At 48.2% G+C, this 24,357-nt stretch overlaps 2 protein-coding genes and 7 non-coding genes across 12 annotated transcripts; 7 read left to right on the forward strand and 2 right to left on the reverse strand.

Annotated features, from left to right (window-relative positions):
- Window positions 1–4,910: 4,910 nt before the first annotated feature.
- On the forward strand, window positions 4,911–4,982 carry TRNAE-CUC. The gene has a single exon. It is a non-coding gene; the product is annotated as a tRNA-Glu (tRNA).
- A 1,219-nt stretch (window positions 4,983–6,201) lies between these two features.
- On the forward strand, window positions 6,202–9,231 carry LOC117058579 (transcription factor HES-7.1-A-like). Its single transcript, XM_033169820.1, has 4 exons — window positions 6,202–6,269; window positions 6,633–6,728; window positions 7,537–7,615; window positions 8,763–9,231. The coding sequence occupies exons 1-4, from the start codon at window positions 6,225–6,227 to the stop codon at window positions 9,221–9,223; spliced, it is 681 nt and encodes a 226-aa protein (XP_033025711.1). The 5' UTR covers window positions 6,202–6,224; the 3' UTR covers window positions 9,224–9,231.
- Window positions 9,232–10,667: 1,436 nt separating this feature from the next.
- On the forward strand, window positions 10,668–10,738 carry TRNAG-GCC. The gene has a single exon. It is a non-coding gene; the product is annotated as a tRNA-Gly (tRNA).
- Window positions 10,739–11,260: 522 nt separating this feature from the next.
- Window positions 11,261–11,334, reverse strand: TRNAT-AGU. The gene has a single exon. It is a non-coding gene; the product is annotated as a tRNA-Thr (tRNA).
- Window positions 11,335–11,831: 497 nt separating this feature from the next.
- TRNAA-CGC lies at window positions 11,832–11,903 on the forward strand. The gene has a single exon. It is a non-coding gene; the product is annotated as a tRNA-Ala (tRNA).
- Window positions 11,904–12,482: 579 nt separating this feature from the next.
- Window positions 12,483–12,564, reverse strand: TRNAS-UGA. The gene has a single exon. It is a non-coding gene; the product is annotated as a tRNA-Ser (tRNA).
- Window positions 12,565–13,118: 554 nt separating this feature from the next.
- On the forward strand, window positions 13,119–21,357 carry TMEM107 (transmembrane protein 107). 4 transcript variants are annotated; one of them, XM_033169923.1, is made up of 6 exons: window positions 13,119–13,144; window positions 14,517–14,635; window positions 16,093–16,160; window positions 18,388–18,488; window positions 19,864–19,960; window positions 20,816–21,357. In XM_033169923.1, exons 2-6 carry the CDS (start codon window positions 14,534–14,536, stop codon window positions 20,883–20,885), a joined length of 438 nt encoding a protein of 145 aa, XP_033025814.1. In that variant the 5' UTR covers window positions 13,119–13,144; window positions 14,517–14,533; the 3' UTR covers window positions 20,886–21,357. The 4 variants fall into 4 exon arrangements, with proteins under 4 accessions (XP_033025814.1, XP_033025812.1, XP_033025813.1 ...); XM_033169921.1 differs by having other exon boundaries at window positions 13,138–13,181; XM_033169922.1 differs by lacking the exon at window positions 13,119–13,144 and adding an exon at window positions 13,355–13,427.
- Window positions 17,476–17,546, forward strand: TRNAG-GCC. Its single transcript has one exon. It is a non-coding gene; the product is annotated as a tRNA-Gly (tRNA).
- Window positions 21,358–23,483: 2,126 nt separating the features above from the next.
- On the forward strand, window positions 23,484–23,615 carry LOC117059498. The gene has a single exon (XR_004427918.1). It is a non-coding gene; the product is annotated as a U8 small nucleolar RNA (small nucleolar RNA).
- Window positions 23,616–24,357: the final 742 nt, after the last annotated feature.

Below are 24,357 nucleotides of genomic sequence, written 5' to 3' on the forward strand. Positions count from 1 at the left end.
TATGAAGCTCGCTTGTGCCAGTTGCTGTCTCTTGCAGCCTGGCCTACCTCACAGGGCTGTTGTGAGGATAAAATGACAATGGCGAGAACCATGTACACACGTTATTTATGTATACCACTACTGCAGCTCCTATTTTGTTAGCCCCAAAATGGAAAACGAGCGAGGTCCCAACCAAAGAAGAATGGCAACTCAAGTTGAAGGAATATGCGCAGCTTGCAGGCTTAACATATAGAATGAGAGAACAAGAAGAACATACGTTTAGAGAAGATTGGAAAACGTTTATTGAATATATGGGAAATAAATGTGTACAGCTGAAAACACTGGCAGCATAAAGATAAATTCAACAGTTTAAATAAGTTTCGATAGATGCAAAAATGGGACAGCGAATGGTTCAGTCTTTGTAAAATATGCAGGGATTTATGATATGCAAAATGAAACATGGAAAGAAAAGAATGGAAGTCACTGATATCTTAAGGATGTATAAATGCGTCTTTAAATTGTAAAACTGAAAATTTAATAAAAACTAAATATATAATGACTTTTCTTGGGGTCCATGATCACTGCAGATGGTGACAGCAGTCACGAAATTAAAAGACGCCTGCATCTTGGGAGAAAAGCAATGACAAACCTAGACAGCATCTTAAAAAGCAGAGACATCACTTTGCCAACAAAGGTCCATATAGTTAAAGCTATGGTTTTCCCAGTAGTGATGTATGGAAGTGAGAGCTGGACCATAAAGAAGGCTGATCGCTGGAGAATTGATGCTTTTGAGTTATGGTGCTGGAGGAGACTCTTGAGAGTCCCATGGACTGCAAAAAGATCAAACCTATCCATTCGGAAGGAAATCAGCCCTGAGTGCTCACTGGAAGGACAGATCCTGAAGTTGAGACTAAGCCGCTTCTGGCAAACCAGAGCAGCGCATGGAAATGGCGTTTACCTTCCCGCCGGAGCAGTACCTATTTATCTACTTGCACTTTGACGTGCTTTCAAACTGCTAGGTTGGCAGGAGCAGGGACCGAGTAACCTCCCGTTGGGGGGATTCGAACCGCCAATCTTCTGATCGGCAAGCCCTAGGCTCAGTGGTTTAGACCACAGCGCCACCCGTACTTACGTGCTTTACATGCTATTAAAAGGCACCAGAAAAAAGGGGGCAAACTGGATTTAGGGGACTGCACTTGCCTCGATAATCATACCCATAGCCTGATCTACTAATTTAAGTGGAAGGCTGTTGACCAACAATTACTGAGGTCCTGACCTTGGATTAAATGGCAGAGAACTGCCTCCCCCCTCCACAACTCAACTTGTTTGATGCTGGGTTGGGGGGAAGGATAAAATATGCAAGGGTGTGGGGTCTTTGTTACCCAAATGGTGGAGAGGCAGCCTCTATAAATTACATACTGTGTCTGCATAATCCCTGCAGTAATTGAGTCCTGGACATTAGTAAGTGAATGGACTTCCCCCAGGGGTTAGCTAAATTAAAGGGGGGGGGGAATCTTCATTGATCTAAACTGATTCATTCCAGTTACAGGTAGGTAGCCGTGTTGGTCTGCCATAGTCAAAACAAAATAAAAAATTCCTTCCAGTAGCACCTTAGAGACCAACTAAGTTTTTTCTTGGTATGAGCTTTCGTGTGCATGTATCTGAAGAAGTGTGCATGCACATGAAAGCTCATACCAAGAAAAAACTTAGTTGGTCTCTAAGGTGCTACTGGAAGGAATTTTTTATTTTGTTTAGAAAAAGGTATGCTAGTATTAAACATATTTTAGTTACATTGCCATTTTGCTGGGTTTCAAATGCAAAAACTCTGAACTGGGGAATGTCAGCAGCTGGAATTCTGTTTCCAGGTCTATTTGGAAATATCTATGCTGTGCAGCTATATATCTCTCCTTGTAGTGTGTGTGTTTCTCTCCTTTCCCTTGTCTGTTGGTCACTTTTGTTAAAGGCCCCATACGGTATATTTATGTGCCTGGGTTTTGCGCTATGCTTCATGGCTTTTGTAGCTTCCACACCCAGTCTTTCTGCATTTTGGGCCAAGAAGGCTGGAGTTAATGAATCAAAGAGTAAAATACAGCAAACTATATTCAGAGCACAAAATATGGTCTGAAGCCCAACATCAAAAAAACTAAGATCATGGCCACTGGTCCCATCACCTCCTGGCAAACAGAAGAGGAAGAAATGGAGGCAGTGAGAGATTTTACTTTCTTGGGCTCCATGATCACTGCAGAGGGTGACAGCAGTCACGAAATTAAAAGACGCCTGCTTCTTGGGAGGAAAGCAATGACAAACCCAGACAGCATCTTAAAAAGCAGAGACATCACCTTGCCGACAAAGGTCCGTATAGTTAAAGCTATGGTTTTCCCAGTAGTGATGTATGGAAGTGAGAGCTAGATCATAAAGAAGGCTGATCGCCAAAGAATGGATGCTTTTGAATAATGGTGCTGGAGGAGACTCTGGAGAGTCCCATGGACTGCAAAAAGATCAAACCTATCCATTCGGAAGGAAATCAGCCCTGAGTGCTCACTGGAAGGACAGATCCTGAAGCTGAGGCTCCAATACTTTGGCCACCTCATGAGAAGAGAAGACTTCCTGGAAAAGACCCTGATGTTGGGAAATATGGAGGGCCCAAGGAGAAGGGGACGACAGAGGATGAGATGGTTGGACAGTATTCTCGAAGATACCAACATGAGTCTGACCAAACTGCGGGAGGCAGTGGAAGACAGGAGTGCCTGGCATGCTCTGGTCCATGGGGTCACGAAGAGTCGGACATGACTAAACGACTAAACAACAACATATTCAGTTCACAAATCATTAAAAGGGCACATGTGAAAGCAGCAGGAGATGAGATCTCATTTAAAAGCACAGAAAAAAGTAACCAGACAAAGACTGGACTAAATAAGTCTTGAAACAATATAATATTCGAAGAGCCTGGATGCTTTCTGGGTTTGTGTGGGGTGGTAGCAGGGCATAAATTCAATTCAGTTTCCATTTAAAGGCACTCAGTTACTTTGCACTTTCTGAAAAGAACTGTGAATCAAAAAACAGCCATCCTTTGAAATTCTCTCTTCTCCGAATTTTGCAATGCGCTTCTCCAGTCAGGGAATGTGTACAAAAATGCACACAGCAGGATAAAGTACGCATATAATAAACACACATATTAGAGAAAAATGTTTTCTATTAGGGGAAATTGCTTTGCACAAATTTTCTGTTTTGTTTTCCACAGATACCGTACATATCAGATTGTGATTTTTCTTTTTTTGAAGTCATCCCGAAAATTCACCGGCAAATCTATCCTAATATACAAATTTCTGTATGCCATCTTGCCTAATAGATAATGATGATGATGATGATACACACAAGATGGCATACAAATATTTGTATATTAGGGTAGATTTGCCAGTGAAATTTCAGGGTGACTTCAAAAAAAGAAAAAAATCACAATCTGATATGTATCTGTGGAAAACAAAAGAAGAATATTGGGAAACTGAGAAACAACCCAAAATTATCTGGTTTGCCCATCCCTAATGCTAGCTTGGGCCAAAAACTCACCTAGTCCAGCCTCCTCTTTTCACAGTGGCCAGTCAGACGCCTGCAAACAGAAATTGAGGACAACAAGAACTCCTCCTTGAGATGAGTAATATGGGGCTTCCCAGACGAGGCTTTTACAGAGATGTTGGTGCCCCCACCAAAAAGACCCTGTCAATGGCATTTGCTCCATCTTCCTCCTTTTGCTGTTGACCCAGAGAGAGGATCTCAGGTTTTTCATCAGAACTAAAAATAAATGCTTTAGCTTTCAACTCACTAAGTTGTCTGAAAGACTTCCTGCACCCATAGGAACCTGTGCGTGGCGGCGGCTGGGAGATATTGTATGTGTTTTTATATTGCAAACTGCCCTGCAATCCTCAGAGGAAAGGTGCTATAGAAATGTAACAAATGAACAACTAACAATAACCTTTCTGGGAAGAGAGATCTTTCTCAGAAGTTCCATTGTGGCCCTTCCTCTACGCTGTGGCTTTTCAAATGCGTTTTTAAAACCCCTTTCGTGAATAATGGATTCCCCAATAGCCTACAGAGCTATATTATAGATTACATTTCATCTTATTTGTGTGTTTATTTAGAACTCATCATTTACCATAAGGTTGGGTTACAACTATAGAATTTACATATATCTATATCTATATCTATATCTATATCTATATCTATATCTATATCTATATCTATATCTATATCTATATATCTATCTCAGATATATAAAATACCCGTAGGTAACAGCATTAGAATGACAAGACGCATGGATCTATTCTAAATGGAGCGGAACTGTATAAATTCTGAAAAAAGAGGTCAATCCCACAAAACTACTCACCTATAAAATGAAGCCTGGGGGATAAAGAGGCACGTCTTTAGTGTGCAGAAAAATCTGTACCATAGAACTCTGTCTTCCTGCTAATTTCTGTTAAACTGTTTTAAATCAGCCTTTTTATTTTATTTTTTAGTAATTGCTGATATTGCTGCATTGGGTTAGCTTCGATTCTTTTAGATCAGCTTTGGCCATCCTGATGCCCTTCAAAGGTTCATGGAATAGAATGATAGAACTGTGGCGTTGGAAGGGATCCCCAGGGGTCATTTAATCCAACCCCCTGCTATGCAGAGATATTTTGCCCAACGTGGGGCTCGAACCCACGGCGCTGAGATTAAGAGTCCCATGCCCATCAGCCCTGGCAAAAGGCTGTTTCAGATGGCTTTATTCTGTGGGCTGTGTAGAATATTGTAGGCTGCCTATGGTGGGCTCCGCCTATAAAAAGGGGCATATGAATTGTACAGTGTAATATAAACAAACAGATAAACAAAGAAACAAAACAAATCAAATAAGACAGCTGGGTTGAGACATATCAGGATGAATAACAGAGTCAAATTCCCTGGTGGTCTAGTGGTTAGGATTCGGCGCTCTCACCGCCGCGGCCCGGGTTCGATTCCCGGTCAGGGAACGTGTTTTGCAAGAACCTGCCTTATACACAGTTTTATACACAGGTGTTTTTTTCCAAATATATATGCTTTATGTTTAGGTTTCTTCTGAGAACCAGTGAGGCATAGCAGTTACAGTGTTGGACTAGGATGTAAAAGCTATAAATATGGTGAGTTTTGGGCGTGCGTTTAGAGTCATATATTCGTATATTTGTGAAGGACATTGGAGCTCATCTCACCCAGTCCCTTGCTGAGGGCAGGATGCGACCCTTAGCACTTCTGGCAGATGGTTGTTTTAAGTTCTGCCTCTTGGTTTAGCTAGGATTAAACTGGGGAGGAGGAGGAGAACCACCTTGAGGTTTTTGGAGGAAAGGTGGGGTCGTGACGAAGGGAAAAGCAATGGAAGCAAGGAAGTCCTACTCAGAGGAGACCCACTGAACAAAACCACCTAGAGTCCATTGATTTCATTGGGTGTGCAGAGAATATGGCTTAGAACACACGGTGTCTTTAGAATGTGTATAAATAGACTCTCTGAATATAAAGTGCTTGTGGGTGTCATAAAAACGAGGTTCAGAACGGACTCTCCTTCCTTGGAGGTTTTTAAACAGCGGTTGGATTGTCGCCGTCCGCCAGGAATCCTTTAGTTGTGATTCCGGCATTGTAGGGGGTTGGACTAGATGGCCCCTGGGGGTCCCCTCCAACTCTTGAATATCAGGGCAAGCCTGGTCGTTGTTGGAAGAAGAGCTGGCAAAAATTATATTATATTATAAATAAAATTATAAAATTTTATTATAATATATTATATTATAAAAATTATATTATATTTCCCCTTCTGCTAGGGGAAATACATATATTTTAAATCCTGCTGCTAGGGGAAATCTCCTATATATAGTGACCCCTCTCTCCAGCTCAGAAACTATAAGGAGACGAGGAGAATCTCCCAACTTTCCCTTTCCCCCTCCTAGTAGCGGCTGAAGCTGCAAGTGTGCGCGACACGCTCCATCTCCCAGGATGGAAGAGGGAGATCAAAGGGAGGACGGAGGTGCGAACTTTCCTTTCAGGAGGGAAGATTGGCGGGTGCCGGGATGCGGGGGAGGGTGGGCGTGCGTGGGAGGGGCGGGAAGAGAGGATATAAAAGGGACCCCGGTGCCTTTGAAGACCGGGAAAGGAGAGCGGGGGTCCTTGTTTTTTACCCGTTCCACAAGCCGAGAAGCCAGCGCGCAGGAGAGACCAGCAGCCCTCCATCCTCTTGGCTCCTGCCAGTTATGACAATGACAAGCCAGAAGTGGGAACGCAAAGACGAGAAGAAGGTACCAGTTGCACCCGGGCTGGCTGGCGGGCTGGCAGGTGGGCCCCGCGAGGGCAGGATTCTGCTCTCAACTCCCTTTCTCGGTGGAGAGGCTTGCTTGCTTCTTTCCCCTGCCTGGCAGGAGGGGTTGGACTGGATGACCCTAGGGGGGTCCCATCTTTCCAACTCTGCCCCCACAAGAAGCTGGAGCTCAGAGCAGAATCGGGCCCTCCCTCGGCGTGGGAATCCGCTTTTCTGTTTCAAAAGCTCTCTCTGTTCTCTTCCCTCCTCTTCCCCTCGCCTCCATCCATGCCCTGCCCCGCTTCTCCTCCTTCCCCACCTCCTGGCCTGCCCCGCCTGCCCCACAACCTCTCTCTTTCTGCAGCTGCTGAAACCCCTGATGGAGAAAAGGCGCAGGGACAGGATGAATCAAAGCCTCGACCGGCTCCGGGTCTTGCTTTTCGATGCCACCCAGGACGAGGTAAGGGCGATGCCCCCTTCTCTCCCTCTCTCCGGCTGCACATTTAAAAAGCACCCGCTCAAGGAAGCCTGGGAACTGTAGTTCGTACTGGGTGCTGGGAATTGTAGTTCTGCGGGGTGGGGGTGGGGAGGAGAAGAGAAGAGAAACGATGGTCCCCAGGATTCTTTGGGAAGGGGAGTGGGGTGGAAATGTGCTGTGAATGCAGGGTTTTGGTTTGTTGCTGTTGTTGGCGGCGTCCGTCTGTCTGTCTCGAGAGACAATGGAGTGCGCCTCCGGGGGTGAAGCCAAACTGCTGCGCTGCAGCACCGAAGTGACCTTCCTGGGGCGCAAGCCTGGGCAGTGTGCACTCTGGACGTCCAGGACTGCCCAGACGACAAGACCCCCGTCTCGGCCTGGCTGATGGGGACCACAGGAAAGCACGTTTGGCTTGGCTGCAGGAGTTGCCGGAAGGAGGCGTACAAGGCGCCATCCAACAGTTTTAGGGACTGCAGTCCGGATCTGAGTAGGGTTTACTACTGATCCTATCCTTCTCCTGAAGATATCCTGCAAGGCAGTGGAGATTTGGGCTGGAGCCTGACTTTCGCACGCGTCCCTAACTCACCAAGTGTTTGAGACCCATTGGCTGCCCTCACCTGGTTTAGCCAGCTAGTTGAAGCCTAATCCTCTTGGTGCCCCCCCCCCCCCCGTTTCTAGAGCCCCAACCCACAAATCAAACAAAGAATATTTTATTTTCATTCCTACTTTCCTTCCCCGTTTTTTTTCTCCCACCCTCTTCTTTTGTCTTGTTTTTTTTTTCTCCCCCCTGCAGAGACTTAAAAACCCCAAAGTGGAAAAGGCAGAAATTTTGCAAAAAACAGTTCAGTTTTTGAAGACACAGCCTTTATCAGGTATAACGTTTCTTGTATCGTTGTTTATTACTTTATTTTATTGCTGCTTTAGAAAACAAACCTCCGAAGAAATGTAAAGGATTTTCGGGAAAGGTTCTCCTTGGCTTGATTGTATTGTAATTGTATTGTAATTTTCTTTCAAGATCAAATTAACATTATTTTGATCCATGGTCGCAGGGCCTATAAAAGGCGTGGAGCCTATAAACCGGTGACTCCTGTGCGCCTATTTGGTAATCATAAAGGTTGTCAAGCAAGCGACCTGCACTTCAGGCATTTAAAGCACCACCCTTTCCCCAAGGAATCCTGGGAACTGTAGTTTGCAAAGGGTGCTGGGAATTGTTGTTCGGGGAGACGGATGGACTACAGACTCCAGGATATTTTTTTTGGGGGGGGGGAATATCCTGCGCTTTAAATGTATGGTGGACCAGTCAACTCCATGTCCCATTGTTTCAAAAGAGCTCTGGTGCGTGGGTGAGGGGTTGTAGAATCCCTGTGTGGAATTCTGGGATGGCTGTGAGGCACACCAGCTAGATCCACCGGGCCCTGCCATAATCAGATGTTTTGAACTACAGCTGCCAATAAATCCATTGGAGAGAATATTTCCCCGGCACAGAGGTGTTAGCAATATGCCCTCTTCTGAATTTCAGCTTCATGCCTAACTGTTTAAGACACAGGTACCACGAGGAAACAGGCTACTAACACCGGGAAAACCCCTTGGAAATCCTGTATAATGTATGTGCGTGTTTTAATGGGTCTCTGGGCCTCCCTTCTGCATCACTCTCCAAGGTGGTTGACATTTCTGGTGCAGCTATCCAGCAAGGGCTGTAGCTCAGCGGCAGAACATCCGCCTTGCATGCAGATGGCCCTGAGTTCGAATTCCAGGTACAGCTGGGAGGAGACTTATTGCTCGAATCCCTGGAGAGCTGCTGCCAGCCACTTCTAAGTTGGATGGACCATTGGCACAAAGCCTTTTTCTTATATTCCCAGTGCTCTTTAAAATAACCTGTCTTTGGGTGACCCTGCCAATCTGGGACCCTGAGAGGTATGCTTGCAAGTTGCCCAGCGGATCTCTAAACTGTTGTCATTTCTCTCTCTCTCTTGCTCTCTCTCTCTCTTTATTCCACCCTTCTTGCTGCATACACCACAGAGACCAAGCACAAAGAAGACGCCCTCCTGCAAAGGTACCACAGCGGCTACAGGGAGTGCCTGACCCAAGCCACCCACTTCCTCCGGGCCAGCCCGGGCATCTGCACGGGGAAGAAAGCCTACCTGATGAAGCACATCTGCCACTGTATGGAGAAGATCACAGCCAGCCCACGGAGGGAAGTCCACCGGCCGCCACCGGCCGCCCCCACCCCCAGCTACGAGCTGCAGCAGCGGTACAGCCCAGATGTCTTCGCCGGGTGCAGCCCTCCCCTCGGCGGGTCCCCCTACGTCCTGCACCCGCCTTCCTCCACCTACCCGGACAGCCAAGGACTGCAGGCCCGCCTCGACGGATCGGCCCAGCAGGGCAGCTGCAGCAGGTCGCAGCAGAACAAACTCTCGGAAACGCGGAACTCCTCGCCGCAGTCCCCACAGGCGCTGAACGTATGGAGGCCCTGGCCTTGAAGGATCCCCCCCCCAAATCCCCTTGTAAATTTATATTAGATTCTCTATATATTGTATATTATGGGTTTTATGTTGTTTTTTTTAATGGGGCCTCTCTTTTCTGGGGTGGTGGTGGATTCCCCTCCTTTCCCTTTACTGATTGACAAAGAATGTCCTTTGACATCTCATAATTAGGCCTAATAATACAGCTGGAAAGGGACCCCAAGGGTCATCTAGCTCAACCCCCTGCGATGCAATGAACCTGGACACTATAACTGTGGAATTGTATGCCTGGAGTAGCCTAATCCAGTAATGGGGTGGTGGGGCAAATTGGTGAGGTGTTTTCTTTTCCTTAAGATGTTCTTGTCTGCTGAATTTATGTATATTCCCTAGAGTGGAGGGCTGCTTTTCTTTTTAAAGAAACCCAAGGCAGAATATTTCTGGATCATGGCTTGATTTTTAAATAAATGGTTTTCTCTCTGATACCAAAAAAAGGGAAAAAATGTGTGTAAAAGAAGTGACTTTGTCAGGAATGTCCTGGTCTTATCTGCTATAATAATAATAATAATAATAATAATAATAATTTTATTATTTGTACCCCACCCACTCTGGGTGGCTTCCAACAAATTATAAAAACATCATAAAATATCAAACATTAAAACTTCACAATACATCCATGCACTGATCTGTGCAAAACAGTCCATCCCATAGCAACCTCCCGCCTTCCAGCACCACAACAGGGCCTGATGGGAGTTGTAGTCCAAAACATCTGGATGGGTGGGTGATGGCTGCAGTAGTTTCTGGCAAATTCCCCAAAGGGAGAGGGTTAGTGGTGGTGGAGAGGCGCTGTGGACTTAACAGATGCTGTTGGACTCCAAGTCCCATCAGCCCAGGCCAGCATGATGGGAGTTGTAGTCCATCAACATCTTGGGAGTGGGGGCACCAGTTCCTTAAGGCAGAGTTAGTCTCTGTTCGCAAAAAAACTAAGGCTAGTGGAGAGGGTCAGCCACACAGGGATTCAAAAACACGCATAGAATCTCATTTCTGAACTGCTGGCAGGCTTCATGCTTCTAGCCTCTGTCTTGAGATGCATCAATCAGAACTTTTGTGCAAAAAACATACATTTAGGATTTAAAATTGCTGAATCCAGGGATTTGTGCACTGCACCTGAACCAAGCCGAGTTCACAGCCCTCCCAGGCAAATGCCTCTTTCTGGATACCCCGAATTATCTTCAGGTCACAATTATGGGAGGCAGGTGGGTGGGGCGGGAGCCATTCTGTTGCTTGTTGCTTAAAACGGGGAAACGTTCACCAGTGTGTCCAGAGATCCACTCGTAGGTCCAGATCCACTTCCTGCCCACTTCTTCACAAGCTCTGCAGCTCAAAACTCGCGATGCAGCTGTGAACTGTTGCCGACGGCGAGAGCATTCTTATAGTTATTTCAGGAAAAAGTTTTTCGCGGATAGCATTGGTGGTTCAGTGGTAGAATTCTCGCCTGCCACGCGGGAGGCCCGGGTTCGATTCCCGGCCAATGCAACTTGACTTTTCCTCCCTTTCTCAGTTTCTTTTTTTCTGTCCCCAAAATGTCTTCCAACGGCCACAATCCAAACCTTGCATTATTTTCCTCGCCGAATAGTGTGCATCGCAAGCAAATTCCTTCCGTTCAGCTCTACTGGTTTGAATCCTAGTTAAGTTTCCTTTTCTTAAGCTCCACAACTGTCTGAATGGAGAAGGGGATTTAAAAATTCCTAGTCGATTTCTCCACTCAGCTTCAGGCGACCGTCAAAGCAGATTCAGAAGTTGTTGGTGTTTTTTTTGGGGGGGGGGGGGTGGAATTCAAACACAGCTCAGCCGAGCAGACAATTTCGATGTTTTTCTTCTTGCAAGACGCGTGTGCAATAGCAAGCAATGCGAAAGGAAGGTTAGAAAGTATGAAATGCTGTTGAGTTTTGGGTTTTTTTGCCTGCACGCCGTGCTTTTTAAAATTTGCTTGTTTTAAAACAGTGTAATTTGGGATATTGGGGAGGTTTGCAACGGGAGAGGTAAAAAAAAAAAAAAAGGCACCGCTGGGATTCGAACCCAGGATCTCCTGTTTACTAGACAGGCGCTTTAACCAACTAAGCCACGGCGCCACTTGGCAGACAGGCTGCCCGCTCTGTAATCTCACTATGTATAGATGCAAACAAAACAGAAAAACCCAGTTCGGCTCTTTTCAGGAGGCAGTCGCTGTACGGCTAGAAACTCTTAAAAAGCGAGATCGGGCAGAGGAATAATTATATACGTGTTCTCATTTACGTGGAAAACTATTGCGTGCAACTAAAGGGCTACAAACGTGCAATGCATCGTTGCAAGGTGCCCATTTTGTGCACGCGCAACACAATCCTGTCCAGGGCGCTCTGTACTTGCTCAGGGACCTGGACCTCCTCTCCTCCTTTTGTTGTGTAAAACAAATGATCTCTTGACGCAAATGTAGAGGAAGCGGGTTGGAAGGGGCGGGTGGCGGATATAAGATTTAAAAACATCGTTAGTTCCCCTGCTTTGTTCAAAGGGCAGATGATGTGTAGGTTGCAATGACGACTGCAGATTGTCAGTACAAAGAGGCGTCAGCGGAAGCTGCAAGAGGCCGGAGGGGGATGTAGCTCAGTGGTAGAGCGCGTGCTTCGCATGTACGAGGCCCCGGGTTCAATCCCCGGCATCTCCAGGTGTTTTTGCTGGCGCGCAAACAATAATCGTTATTTAAAAAATAAAAGGCAGGAGAGGTGCTTCTCCTTCCACAACAAGTGCAGTGTTTTCCAAACATCAAAATAGGCTAACCTATTTGGATCGGGTTAAAAAAAAATTCCCGCACGCAGCTCGAAGTTTGGGGACTTACGCGGTTTGCACTAAGACGCCATATGCGTTGCAGCTGCTTCTTTGCTAGAAATAATGTAGCAAACAAGCCGGTTGGGTGTGATGAATCTCCAAGTCCGGAGTTTTCCCCCCTTTGCTTTTTTATTTTGCTCTCTCTGTGTACTACTGCATGAAATCGGGGGGGGGGCGGGGCAGTGACGCCCGTTTATATATAATGTAGCAAGATGCAATGAAAAAACGCACCTCTTTTCAACCACCTGCGAAAATGAGAGCGGAAACGTGGGCTAATAATTAGTGGCAGAGAATTCGCATGCAGAATTTGCAGCGGCGACGATGTTGGTCGTCTACTCTTAGAGAGGGAGGGAGGGATGGGAGAAAGAAGAGCGGTATAAATTGGATTCTGCTAGCAAAAACCCGCGCAAAATAAGCACGCTGTGAGCAGGATTCGAACCTACGCAGGGAGTCCCCATTGGATTTCAAGTCCAACGCCTTAACCACTCGGCCATCACAGCTCCGTATAACCGCTGCTATTACCATATCCAAAAGTAGATAATCGGTCTTGGGAGGAAAATTCGTTGGATCGCCTTTTCCCATTTCTTTCTTTCTTTTGGACAAGTTTTGCCAGGGGGAAATGAGCTGCTATGGTTTGTAAAATGTCTAAGCAAGGGGGAAAACAGCTGCAAATAAAAATGATTACAAATGTTCAGACGCTGGCATTTTCCTGCCGTTCATATTATCCCCAGGGACTGGGTCATTGGGGGTCCATAGAGGAGGGGGAAAGAACAATGAAGGACTTGGCTGCTTTGCAATGCAGCATCATGCTTCATTTCATCCCCCTTTGGATATGAGAGTGGTTTTTAAGCACCTGCCCTAAATCTATCACATATATTCGTAGTCGCGGCGGCGGAAACCGACTTTTTACCGATCGGGTTCAGAAAAGCTGGTGAGAACAACAATAAGGCAAGTAAAAGGTTAAGCCGACAGGCCTTTGCCCGCAGGCAAAATGGCCGACTAAGACTCGCCCGTGATCTCAAGCTCTCGCGATGGGAAAAAGACGCTTCGAGGCTTCTGAAGCGGTTGTCAGGGGCAACGGTGAGGCCTAACAGCGAGGACTTGAGCCCGAGGGGCGGTATGCGGCGCTCGCGTATATCGAACTTGGGGCCAAAATGGTTGGTGGGAGACGGGGGTGCAGTGGGGGAAGGCTTTACATTGTTGTTGTAGGCGAAATTCAGGGGGGGCTAGATCTGCTCTGTCGTTTTTAAATCAATTGTTTGAGGCGGGATTAAGGGCGCATGCGCATTTGTGCCTGCCTCTCTTGGGGCGAGGGTCGTGAGACCCTATTTGCACCTCTTTTGGTGTGTAATCAATTAAGGAGGTGGTGGTGGTGGGGAAGCGTATGACCTCTTTCTGGTGCAATTTAGCAGGGCGGACCCCTCACCCTCCCACGCCAACTTTACTTTTTAAAGGATTTTAGATTGCTTGTAAAAGTTTTGCCGCTTTTAAAAAGACACTTTTATGTGCAAAAAAAATTAATGCTGCCTGAATGTTCTTGGCTAGGCACTTTTTATAAAAACCGCATAGAGCAGATCTTAGGGAAAAACACAACCTATGTTTTCATGGCGGTTGGCGAAAAACTGGTTTTGTTTGCTGTATTGCAGCAAGCCCATATTTTATTGTCATTTGCTGCAACTGATGCTTGTGGATCTAACATGGACCATTTTAGTGCCTAACATTCGCTTTGTTCACAGATGGACGCATTAAATCGGGGACGAGTGGGCAGAAAATGCGTTACCCTCCAGATGCTTGTGGAGTCCAGCTCCCAGCATCCCTGACCATTGGCCATGCCGGCTGGGGCTGATGAGAGTTGAAGTCCGCCCACATCTGGAGGGCACATGTTGGCTACCCCTGTTCTGCATGGTGGGGGTCAAACAAAGGATGATACCTTTTCCTATTTTGACGAAGAATGAATGAATTGATTTATTTCGGCACTCTCTTTTGCTAAACCCGTATTTTCTTCACCTAGCATGTAAACTGTAGAACAGAGATAGGCAACCTACAGGTAAGGCCTGTGGGCCGGATGCGGCCCAATCGCCTTCTCAATCCGGCCCACGGATGGTCCAGGAATCAGTGTGTTTTTATATGAGTAGAATGTGTGCTTTTATTTAAAATGCATCTCTGGGTTATTTGTGAGGCCTGCCTGGTGTTTCATCATATTGGATGACTTTGAAAGAGGATTAGACAAATTCATGGAGGATTGTAAAGCTATCAGTGGCTACTAGCCATGAAGGCTTTCTGCCTCTGAACAGGGTCTTGGTTAGCCACTTGGTTAGCATCTGGTTAGCCACTGTCAGAAATGGATGCTGGTCTAAGTCCCCCCACCCCCCACACACTTTGGCCTGATTCAGCAGCCAGGCTCTTCGGTTCCTACTGATGTTCCTGCCTCTCTCTTGTCTTTTACTGCCAGGATTTCTCACCTTTTGGATGCTGGGAGAGACAATGCCTTTGGTCACCGGACTGGTTCCCTCACGATTCCTGACCCTCACGGCCCATTTGGTCATCGTCATCACCATCTTCTGGTCCAGGGTGAGAAACCTGTTCCCAGCCTCCAAACGCAATCCCTTCCCCTTCTCAACGTTCTCCTATTTCTTTTTTTAATGGTGTGATGGGCTTTATGTTTTCCAAAGAAGAGCTTCTGTCTCCCACAAGTAAGCGTCAACAAAAATAAGATCCTAATTCCAGCCTTTGCCCAGGATGGGCAGTTTTCCTGGTGCTGTTAAATATGGCCTTCTTCCGAGAGCAAATGCCTTGCGGGGATGGGGCAGGAATGCGATTTTAGTTCAAGGCTTGGTGGGTGGCATAGAGATGGCATGCGAGGAGGGTGGGGTGCCCAGTGTTTGTGTGCTGAACCCGTTAAGAGGTACACTGGTGTGGCGGGGAGAGGCGAGAGGCCACACTTTGAGAGCCCTTTCTGTGGAGCAACCTTTCCCAACCTGGTGCCCTTCACAGGGCCATGCTAGATGGAGCCAATGATTTATTAAAAAGGTAAAGGGACCCCTGACAGTTAAGTCCAGTCTTGAACGACTCTGGGGTTGCAGCGCTCATCTCACTTTACAGGCCGAGGGAGCCGGCATTTGTCCGCTTCCGCAGACAGTTTTTTCCGGGTCATGTTGCCAGCATAATTACTTGCACTGCGTGCTTTCGAACTGCTAGGTGGGCAGGAGCTGGGACTGAACAACGGTAGCTCACCCCGACGCGGGGATTCGAACCGCCAACCTTTCGATCGGGAAGCCCAAGTGGCACAGTGGTTTAACCCACGACACCCACACCCTATTGATTTATTATTATTTATTAAATTTTTATACCACTTTTCATGATCCGAAGGTCACAGGGCGGTTCGTGGCATAAAAATACGAAATGAAAACACATAACACATAATATTTTGGGAGTTCTGGTCCAAAACATCTAGCTGCTCTAGAAAGAAAGGGATTATGGGAGGCAAGAAACCTGGACCTCTTTCAAGTACTGAGAGCGAACGGCGGCGTCACTCCCACCACATGTGAGGTGTTGTAGAGAACAGCCTAACATTTGGATTGCACAATAATTTTGCTGACCTCTCTTGATTTTGTCACGCCTGTGAATGTTTCTGCTTCTTCGGGTACCTCTGTCTCTTGCCACAGAAGAACAGGGTGGGAACAGGGCGAGAGCCAGTGTGGGCGTAGTATTGTTGGACTAGGATATTGGGTGGGGGCAGGGTTCAAATCCCCACTCGGCCATGAAGGGCACTGGGTGACCTTGGGCCAGTCACGGCCTCTCAGCCTACCTCGCAGGGTTGTTGGGAGGATAAAGTGGGGAAAACTATGTGCACCTACCTGAGGTCCTTGGAGGAAAGGTGGGATATAAATGTAAATAAAAATACAAAATAGATAAAGCATAATGGAACCGGTGCAGTAGTAAAAGAGGTCATGAGGCTACTGTACCTTGTTCTTGTGATGGGTGAATGCATGGCCCAAACTGTGGTTTCTCTGTCTTCTGCAATCCAGGAAAACAATGTCCGTGCTTCCCTGCCTCTCCAATGCACCCAGGAGGAGTTTGAGAACCAAGACACAGAGTAAGCGCTCTGCCTGGGACTTTCTGCTACAACCCTTCTTTATGAGTGCTTCTGCTGCTCTTCTTTATGCTTTTAAAAGGTTTTTGGTTGCAGTGGCCATAACTTGAAACAGGCTCCCAAGAGAAATACGCTGGTTTATTTTTGTAGGCTTTTCCAGAACATGTATTTAAAATAAGGACTTAAATACTGCTGCATCTTCTAAAGCTTGTTAATAATAATATTTATTAATAGTAATCTATTACTTATACCCCACCCGTCTGACTGGGTTGCCCCAGTTGTTAGGTTTTCAGATTATCTGAATGTTGCTTTGCTCTGTAAGGCATTTTGATTGTTTTCAGAAAGGTGGGAGATAAATATTAGGAAAATATGTATACTAACAACCCCTAAAAACAAGCTGATAAAGACAGAAAAATATGTGTTCCCCGCCTTCCTCTGCCCTGTTCCTTTTGGCTACCTAATAACATTCATGGTCTGAAAGGTTTCCTTTTAAAATGTGTATTTATGAATCTGTGCTTGCAAGGTAAGCTCTCTCTCTCTCTCTCTCTCTCTCTCTGTGTGTGTGTGTAACCTCACATTGCTTTTCCATCATCCTTCTCTCACTGGAGCTGCTGAGAGTGCTGATGTCTCCCAGCTCCTCATGTTTTTCATCATCTAGCAAAGTCAGCGTTGGACGACACTGATGCTGTATTTATTTATACCCTGCCCTTTTCAGATTATGAACAAGAACCGCTAGAAACGTAGAAAAAGTAATCATTAAGGGCACCGATAGAGTTCAGACCATGTACATATTAAAAATCTGTTTAAAACATACTAGAAAAACAGCACGGCACCAGATAATGGCATCTCTCTGTCGTGCGAAAAGGGTTGGCAGCTAGCTGTCTTCACAGCAGATGTGGCCCACTGCTCCACCTAGCTGACAGCAGCCGTAAATCCAGATTTAGATTAAAGCCCTGAAAGGGTGGGGGGGTGGCGTGCGAAGCGAAGGAGCAGGACTGTTGCTGGAGCAGATTATAGGCTACCTCCTCTCATCCAAGGACTGACAAAGTTGGCCACGGATCAGTCTGTCGTCTCTGCTGTCAAGGCTGGTGGTGCTTTAAATGTGCACTCCAGGGAAAGGCTTCTGCTTCTTTTTTTAAAGGTGGAGGGTTTTTTTTTTAAAAAAGGCAGCCAACAAGTTGAACCAATTATATATATATATATTTTGCAGTGGGAAATTCCAAACAATTAGCCTTCAAGAGGAGCTAGGGTTTGCCTAGGGCTCTACTGTGCTTCATACTTGGCATATTTGCTAAGAAATTCCAGGCCTGGTTGTATTGCATTGGTGGTTCAGTGGTAGAATTCTCGCCTGCCACGCGGGAGGCCCGGGTTCGATTCCCGGCCAATGCATGACACCATAATTTTATAAACCTCTATCCTACCCTTCTTTTATTGCCTGCTTTCTAATTAACAAGTCCCGAATCATCCATGACCATTGCCCATGCTGGCTGGGACTAATAGAAGCTGTGGCCCAAGCAACAGTCAGAGGCCTCAGGTTCCCCACCCCTGGCTTTGTGGCTTGCCTTTTCTCTCTGTGTGTGGAGGAATGACTGCTGGGAAGAGCGCAGAGAGAAAGAACACTGTGATGCATCTACATCGGCACAATGGGATGCCTTCATCTGCCCCACCTGCAACAAAACATGTCTCTCCTGCATTGGTCTCTACAGCCACAGCAGGCGCTGTAACCTTCCAGTAGTTGGACTTCACCGCCAAAAGCGCAGTCCTCCATTGTCTCCCGAGACAGACGGATGACAACAAGAAATATTGTGTGTGTGTGTGTGTGTGTGTGTGTGTGCGAGAGAGAGAGAGAGAGGATTGGGGAGCTGGGTGGGGAGAGAGAGACCGATTACAGTCGTACCTCGTGTTGCGTTCGCTGCAGGTTGCAAACGACACGGGATACGAACGCGCCGAACCCGGAAGTAACGGAATGGAGCACTTCCAGGTTTGGCGGGTCACGCATGCGCAGACACGAGCAGTGACATCACACGCATGCGCAGACGCGCTGAATCGTGACCCATGCGTGCACAGAAGCGGCACTGCGGGTTGCAGATTCTCAGGATACGAACGGGGCTCCGGAACGGATCCCGTTCGTATCTAGAGGTACCACTGTATTGTAATTGGGCTCAGGAAGGAATTTCAGGTTTTCTAGAGACACAAGACATAACGCTCCCTGTGGTTTTCCTCCCTTCAGGATGGTGGTTGCCCTGTCGGTGACGCTCGGGCTTTTCGCAGTGGAGTTGGCTGGCTTTCTCTGTGGAGTGTCCATGTTCAACAATGTGCAGAGCCTCCTCTGTATCCTTTGAAAATGGGATAGCCTGGACGTAGGTTTTGTGGGGTGGGTGGCAGAGGGAAGCCACAGAGAGGGCAGCTTGGACTCATCAGACCTGTAAAGTGAGGGAGCCGAACCTGGGAGCTAAAAGAAGAGCTGGACACAGATGCCCATGTTACCTCGTGCATGTGCAGGTAGGTGGGCATCGGAAGGCGCTGAGGCCCATTGGATGCCCGCTCCTGGCCGCTTTGCCGAAGCACTTACGTCTCAGTCCCTCAGGCAGCGTTCTTCAGCCTTGCGTCCCCAGATGTCGTAGGGCTACCACACCCATCATCCCTGACCCGCCGGCTAAGCTAGCAGTGGACGATGGGAGTTGTAGTCCTGCGACACCTGGGGACGCAAGGCTGAAGAACTCTGGTAGGCAGATCCCGCGTGGGAACATGGACGTTGTGGGTTGTTGCTGCCCCTCTGTAGGCGAGCCCTGATGCATCACAGCTGCCCCAGGAGGGCTTGAGGGGTTCCTGCCCTTCATGCGTTGTTGCTCCCTGACTGAGCCTCCTTTCCGCTCCAGCCACAGGCGCCCACGCCTCTGCCGGCGTCACGTTGCTCTTCTTCCTCTTTGAACAGTGGGACGGCCGCCTGTACTGGTGGATCTTTGCTTTCTGCAGGTCAGTCGAGACAGAGGCAGAGCTTTGCAAGGCAAGGGGCTTCCTTCCCTTGCTGCCCGTCGCAGAGGCAGCTGTAGTAGCAGAAGAAATGCGGGAGCTGGGGCTGCATTGGCCAGGAATGGCCTGCATTTCTACTCGAGAGAAAGTAGCTGGGCTCCGAGTGGAGAAGGGTGTCTTTTGGGATGCTTGTGGCCTCCGTAGGATCAACGTCCCTGCCCCTAGAAGGGGCATCCACTGCTATTTTGTTCATTAAAATACACCAGCTGGTGGCCCTCCAGATGTTGCTGAACTACAACTCCCATCATCCTTGGCCGTGGACCATGCTTGCTGGGGCTGATGGGAGTTGTAGTTCAGCAATACCCGGTGGTCAAAGGTTCCTCACAACCAAATTATATCTGGCTTGATCTGCCCCCCAAAGGAGCCCTCAAAGTTACTAATAGGCATTGTAAATACCTTTCGTATCTTGGATTGCCGTGCCTTGTGGCTATTGGGGGTGGGGTTGGTCTCTGTGACCTAAATCACATTTGATCCGGCCAATGCTCAGAGGGGGAGTGGCTGATCTCTCATCCTCTCTGTGTCGGGGTGGTTTCTTCTCTCTCCCAGTTCACCCCCAGGCTCAAAATGTCTGGCACCTTTCTGAGCCAGCGCAATCTGCTCAGGTCCTGTGGAGCTGCCTGCTACTGCAGGCCTCACTTTACAACGCCAGTTTCCCTGACTGCCCCCCCACTAGCTTTGGCTGCCCACTGCAGTGCCTCCATCTGCCTCTCCTTTTTCGTCTTTGAGCGCTGGGAGACGGTCACTTATTGGTACATCATGGGCTTCTGCAGGTAGACTCTTAGCTCTGTACGTGTGTGGATATAGCCATATTTTTCCCATGTATAAGACGCCCCCTATTTTGGGGGACTAAATTTAAAGAAAATGAGGGGAGATGGCCCAAAGTTGTTGAGCTTTTTAAAGGGGGAATTGCATGCGCGCCCACTGGCGAACGGAGCCGCTTGGCCGCCTCTCGCACATGCGCAGTCCTTCTGTGCCGCTGCTCGCGCACGGAAACCTTACAAGCTGCTGAGTGAGGCTTTACCAGGCGGTGGGGCTCAGCTTGGGGGTCGTGGGGGGGGCCGCCGAGTGTCACAGCCCCCAATGCCCCCACCTTGCTCCGCCCCTGTGCGCGCCATCACCCCAGCCGTTGCTGGGGGTTGGCAAAGTGGACAGTCGTTCCCCCCCATGCCACTGTGGGCGGGAAGCTCCCAGCTGGTTGGCGGGCGCGCAACTCCTCCCCCATGCCGCTGCAGGAGGCGCACGCTCTAGGGAGCATTTCCTGCAGCGGAATGGGGGGGGGGGAGTTGCGCGCCCGCCAACCAGTTGCCGGGCAGCACGCAGCTCCCCCCCCCCCCATGCTACTATCCGTGTATAGGACCTCCGTTTTTTGACATGATTTTTGAGTCAAAAACCCTCGTCTAATACACGGAAAAATACAGTATATGGAGAGAGAGAGAGTGGATGGAGAAAAGTTCTTCTCCCTCGTAACCCTAGAACTCTTGGACATCCAACGAAGCTGACTGTTGGATGTTTGTGAGTCTCTTCCCCAGCTGATGTTTTTCTCCCCCCCCCCCCAGGTATGGGGAAGTGTCCTTCTCCTTAGCACTGACCCCTTCCCCTCTCTGTCTGCCTTCACCCCCTGACAGCGCCTTGCCTGCCGCTGTGGAGATACTGCTTTTCATCTCAGTCTTGGGCTTGAAGAAGAAGCCCCTGTGAAGCCCCTGCCACAGAAAACCAACTGAGGAGAGCCAAGCTGCGTTGGCACAGGAAACAGAAACTGAGCAGAGAGCCACCTGTTCCAGGGCTCTGACCCTCCCTGGTGTCACATTGCCAGCGGCCACCCACAGCTCCAGCAACACAGATATGTCTTCTGCGCTGTGTGCTGCCTCCCCCCAGCGGTAATCGTGGTAACAGCGCCCTGTCGCTGCACAAAGCCACGTGTTTGTTCACACGTGCTTTTTCCAGCCTCTTGTCGTGCATCTGCAGTGCCAAAATGCCTCCTTCAGAAGAATTGGCCGAGCCCGAGGCTGTAGCCCAATGGGCCGCCCTGCAAAAGGGACTAGAGGGCATAACGGGTGTGTGGGTGTGCAAAATTTATTCGGGACATTTGATTGTAGTTAGATAATGCTGTATGAGATTTATTACACTTTTTTCTACCTGAATAAAATAGCACCCTTCTCATAAATTCGCCAGGAGCCTCGCCACTTGGATTGCAGTCGTTAAAGTAGTCTTGATGAAGTCTGTTGGTTTATGTAGATCAGCTGGGGCTGAAAACATTTGGAGAGCCGCAGGTTGGAGGAAGGTGATGTCAACTCTCATCTTCCCCTCCTTGCATTGGCTGCTATGGCCAAGTTAAACTAGTATATGAAACTAGAGCCCTTTAATGGCTGAGTAGTTCAACCACACAGGTTAAACCACAGAGCCTAGGGCTTGCTGATCAGAAGGTCGGCGGTTCGAATCCCCACGACGGGGTGAGCTCCCATTCCTTGGTCCCAGCCCCTGCCCACCTAGCAGTTTGAAAGCATGTCAAAGTGCAAGTAGATAAATAGGTACCGCTCCAGCGGGAAGGTAAACGGCGTTTCCGTGCGCTGCTCTGGTTCGCCAGAAGCGGCTTAGTCATGCTGGCCACATGATCCGGAAGCTGACACGCCGGCTCCCTCGGCCAGTAACGCGACATGAGCATCGCAACCCCAGAGTCGGACACGACTGGACCTAATGGTCAGGGGTCCCTTTACCTTTACCTTTAGTTCAATTCCAAGGATAACAACAATAATAATTTATTATTTATACCCCGCTTATCTGGCTGGGTTTCCCCAGCCACTCTGGGCGGCTTCCAACAAAATAATAAAAATACAATAAAACATCAGACATTAAAAACTTCCCTAAACAGGGTTGTGAAATCTAGCTTGCTCCAGATAACCTTGCGGGCCAAATGTTGTCATTCTCCTGCTTCTAAGCAGCTCCCCCACAGCCTCTCTCTCCTCACTGGGCCCCATTTTGCTTCTGCTGAGATTTCATTTCCAGGCCTGTGGGAAAGCTGGCGAGTACAATGGATAATAGACTGCACTGGGCCATGGAGACTGGAGCTCAGATTCTTGCCCAGCCACAAAGTTCACTGGTTGGGCAATCCTGGACCAGTCGGGGCATTTCAGGATAATGCCAGAAGGCTGTTATGAGGATGCAATAGGCCAAGCCTCCCTTTTTCTGCTGCAAAGACCCCGAAATAAGGCTGGGAGACCAAATTTTATCATTACATTTATGTACCCTGTTTATCTGTCAAGGAGATCAAGGTGTCATGCATGGCTCTCATCCCTGTTTCATCCTTACAACAACCCTGTGAGGTAGGTTATGACAAATATGTTGGCGGTGACTATTCTTTTTGCAATAACTTCAAGGGTTTGGGGGGTGGGCTTGTAATGTGTTGTGCTGGATCAGGGACCAGCAAACTTTTTCAGCAGGGGGCCGGTCCACTGTCCCTCAGACCTTGTGGGGGGCCCGACTATATTTTTTTTTTTGGGAGGGGGGGGAAATAAACAAATTCCTGTGCCCCACAAATAACCCATAGATGCATTTTAAATAAAAGGACACATTCTACTCATGTACAAACACGCTGATTCCTGGACCGTGTGCGGCCCAGATTGAGAAGGCGATTGGGCTGCATCCGGCCCACGGGCCTTAGGTTGCCTACCCTGGCTGCATAGTCTCAAAGGGTTGCATCTCCCCAACCTCCATTTCTTTTCATCTTTGCAAAATTCTGCAGGCCCCTTAGATAAAGTATTAAGATCGGAACTATGATATTGGGAATAAATGAGAAAAAGCAGGAACAAGAAATAAAGAAAAATATTCTGCTGACCAGAACATGGGAAGTCTTTTAAAAATATATATAATTTGGAATGTATAATTGCCTTTATTATTTGTATTATGATGTGGCAGTATTTGATATTCTATCAATTTGGAGTGTTATTAATTAAAATTAATAAAAATTATTTACAAAAACAGAATTTCGGAGGCCCATGGCTCTACGCCGCTCCTCCCAGTAAATACGGTAGGGCTGGCTTTGTACCTTCTCGAGCGACGTCACCGCCCCATGCAAATTAGCTGGCGCATGGCACCCTGGGAAAGCAGGAGGCTCTTCGGCCGGGTGGTTTATATGCCGCTCTGCACAAAGCTTTGCAGCGGGAAACGGTGCAAAATGCCGCAGCGGGAGGCGTTTTAATTTCTCGACGAAAGTTTCCAAGGCAGCTCACTTTGCGCCACCGTGACCTGAGAGGCTGTGCGCAAAATGGCGGCCCCGGCGTCCAGACGAGCCCAGCATCGTCAGTGAGGTATATCCTTACCTGTTCCTCCTCCGGGAGAACAGAACATGATGAACGGAGAGCGCATGAGACATGATTAGAGTCTCCGCTGGCCGGGGAACAGCAACGCCCCGGCCTGCTCCTTTCTGATTTTTACTGACGATCCTTCTCTAACAGCAATCGTTATAAAAACAGAATTATGCTTTATTTCTCCATCTCCTCGCATGGTGTGATACATAATCCTACTGTTGAACCGTGCAAGCGACAACCTCCAATATGGTTTTCCCCTCAATGACCCTGCAGGGTAGGCGCTGTTGACTGGCAGCGACATGTTCAGGTCGCCCATTAAACATTACGGCTCCACCGCCGGGAGCAGCTTCACTCAGTTATCCTGATTCCTCCATTGTTCGGGGTTAGGCTAAATGATCCTGGGATGCCCCTTCCAACTCCTACAATTCTATTTTCCCGTGATTGGTCAACTGAAATTTCCATCACCTGCGCGTTGGCCCGCCTACTTTCACCTTCGTCTGCAATTGGTGGAATACGCCTAGCGGAAGACGCTGGTTAATGGCCATTGGCCGCTCTTTCCACACGTTTGCTTTTGACCCCGCCCCTTCCCTCGTTCCTAGCCCTGCTCTCTGTTTGCCTGGCGGCCACCCCATCCCTTTGTCGGCTCACGTCTCCCAATGCTTGTCATTTCACAAAATGGCCGACATATCCCTCCCTACGTTGCTCCTTCTCGTTTCTTATTGGCCGGCTTTGGGGTTGGAGGGGAAGATTGACGAGGTCCTTGCAACAACTAAGCTTGCGCTGGGCCGGCTCCCGATTTAACCAATCGGGAGCGGGCATCGTCAAGGGCGCAGGGAATCATCCAATCGGTAACCTTCCTCTAC

The sequence above is a fragment of the Lacerta agilis genome, chromosome 14 (assembly GCF_009819535.1).
Source record: "Lacerta agilis isolate rLacAgi1 chromosome 14, rLacAgi1.pri, whole genome shotgun sequence".
NCBI classification, from domain to species: domain Eukaryota; kingdom Metazoa; phylum Chordata; class Lepidosauria; order Squamata; family Lacertidae; genus Lacerta; species Lacerta agilis.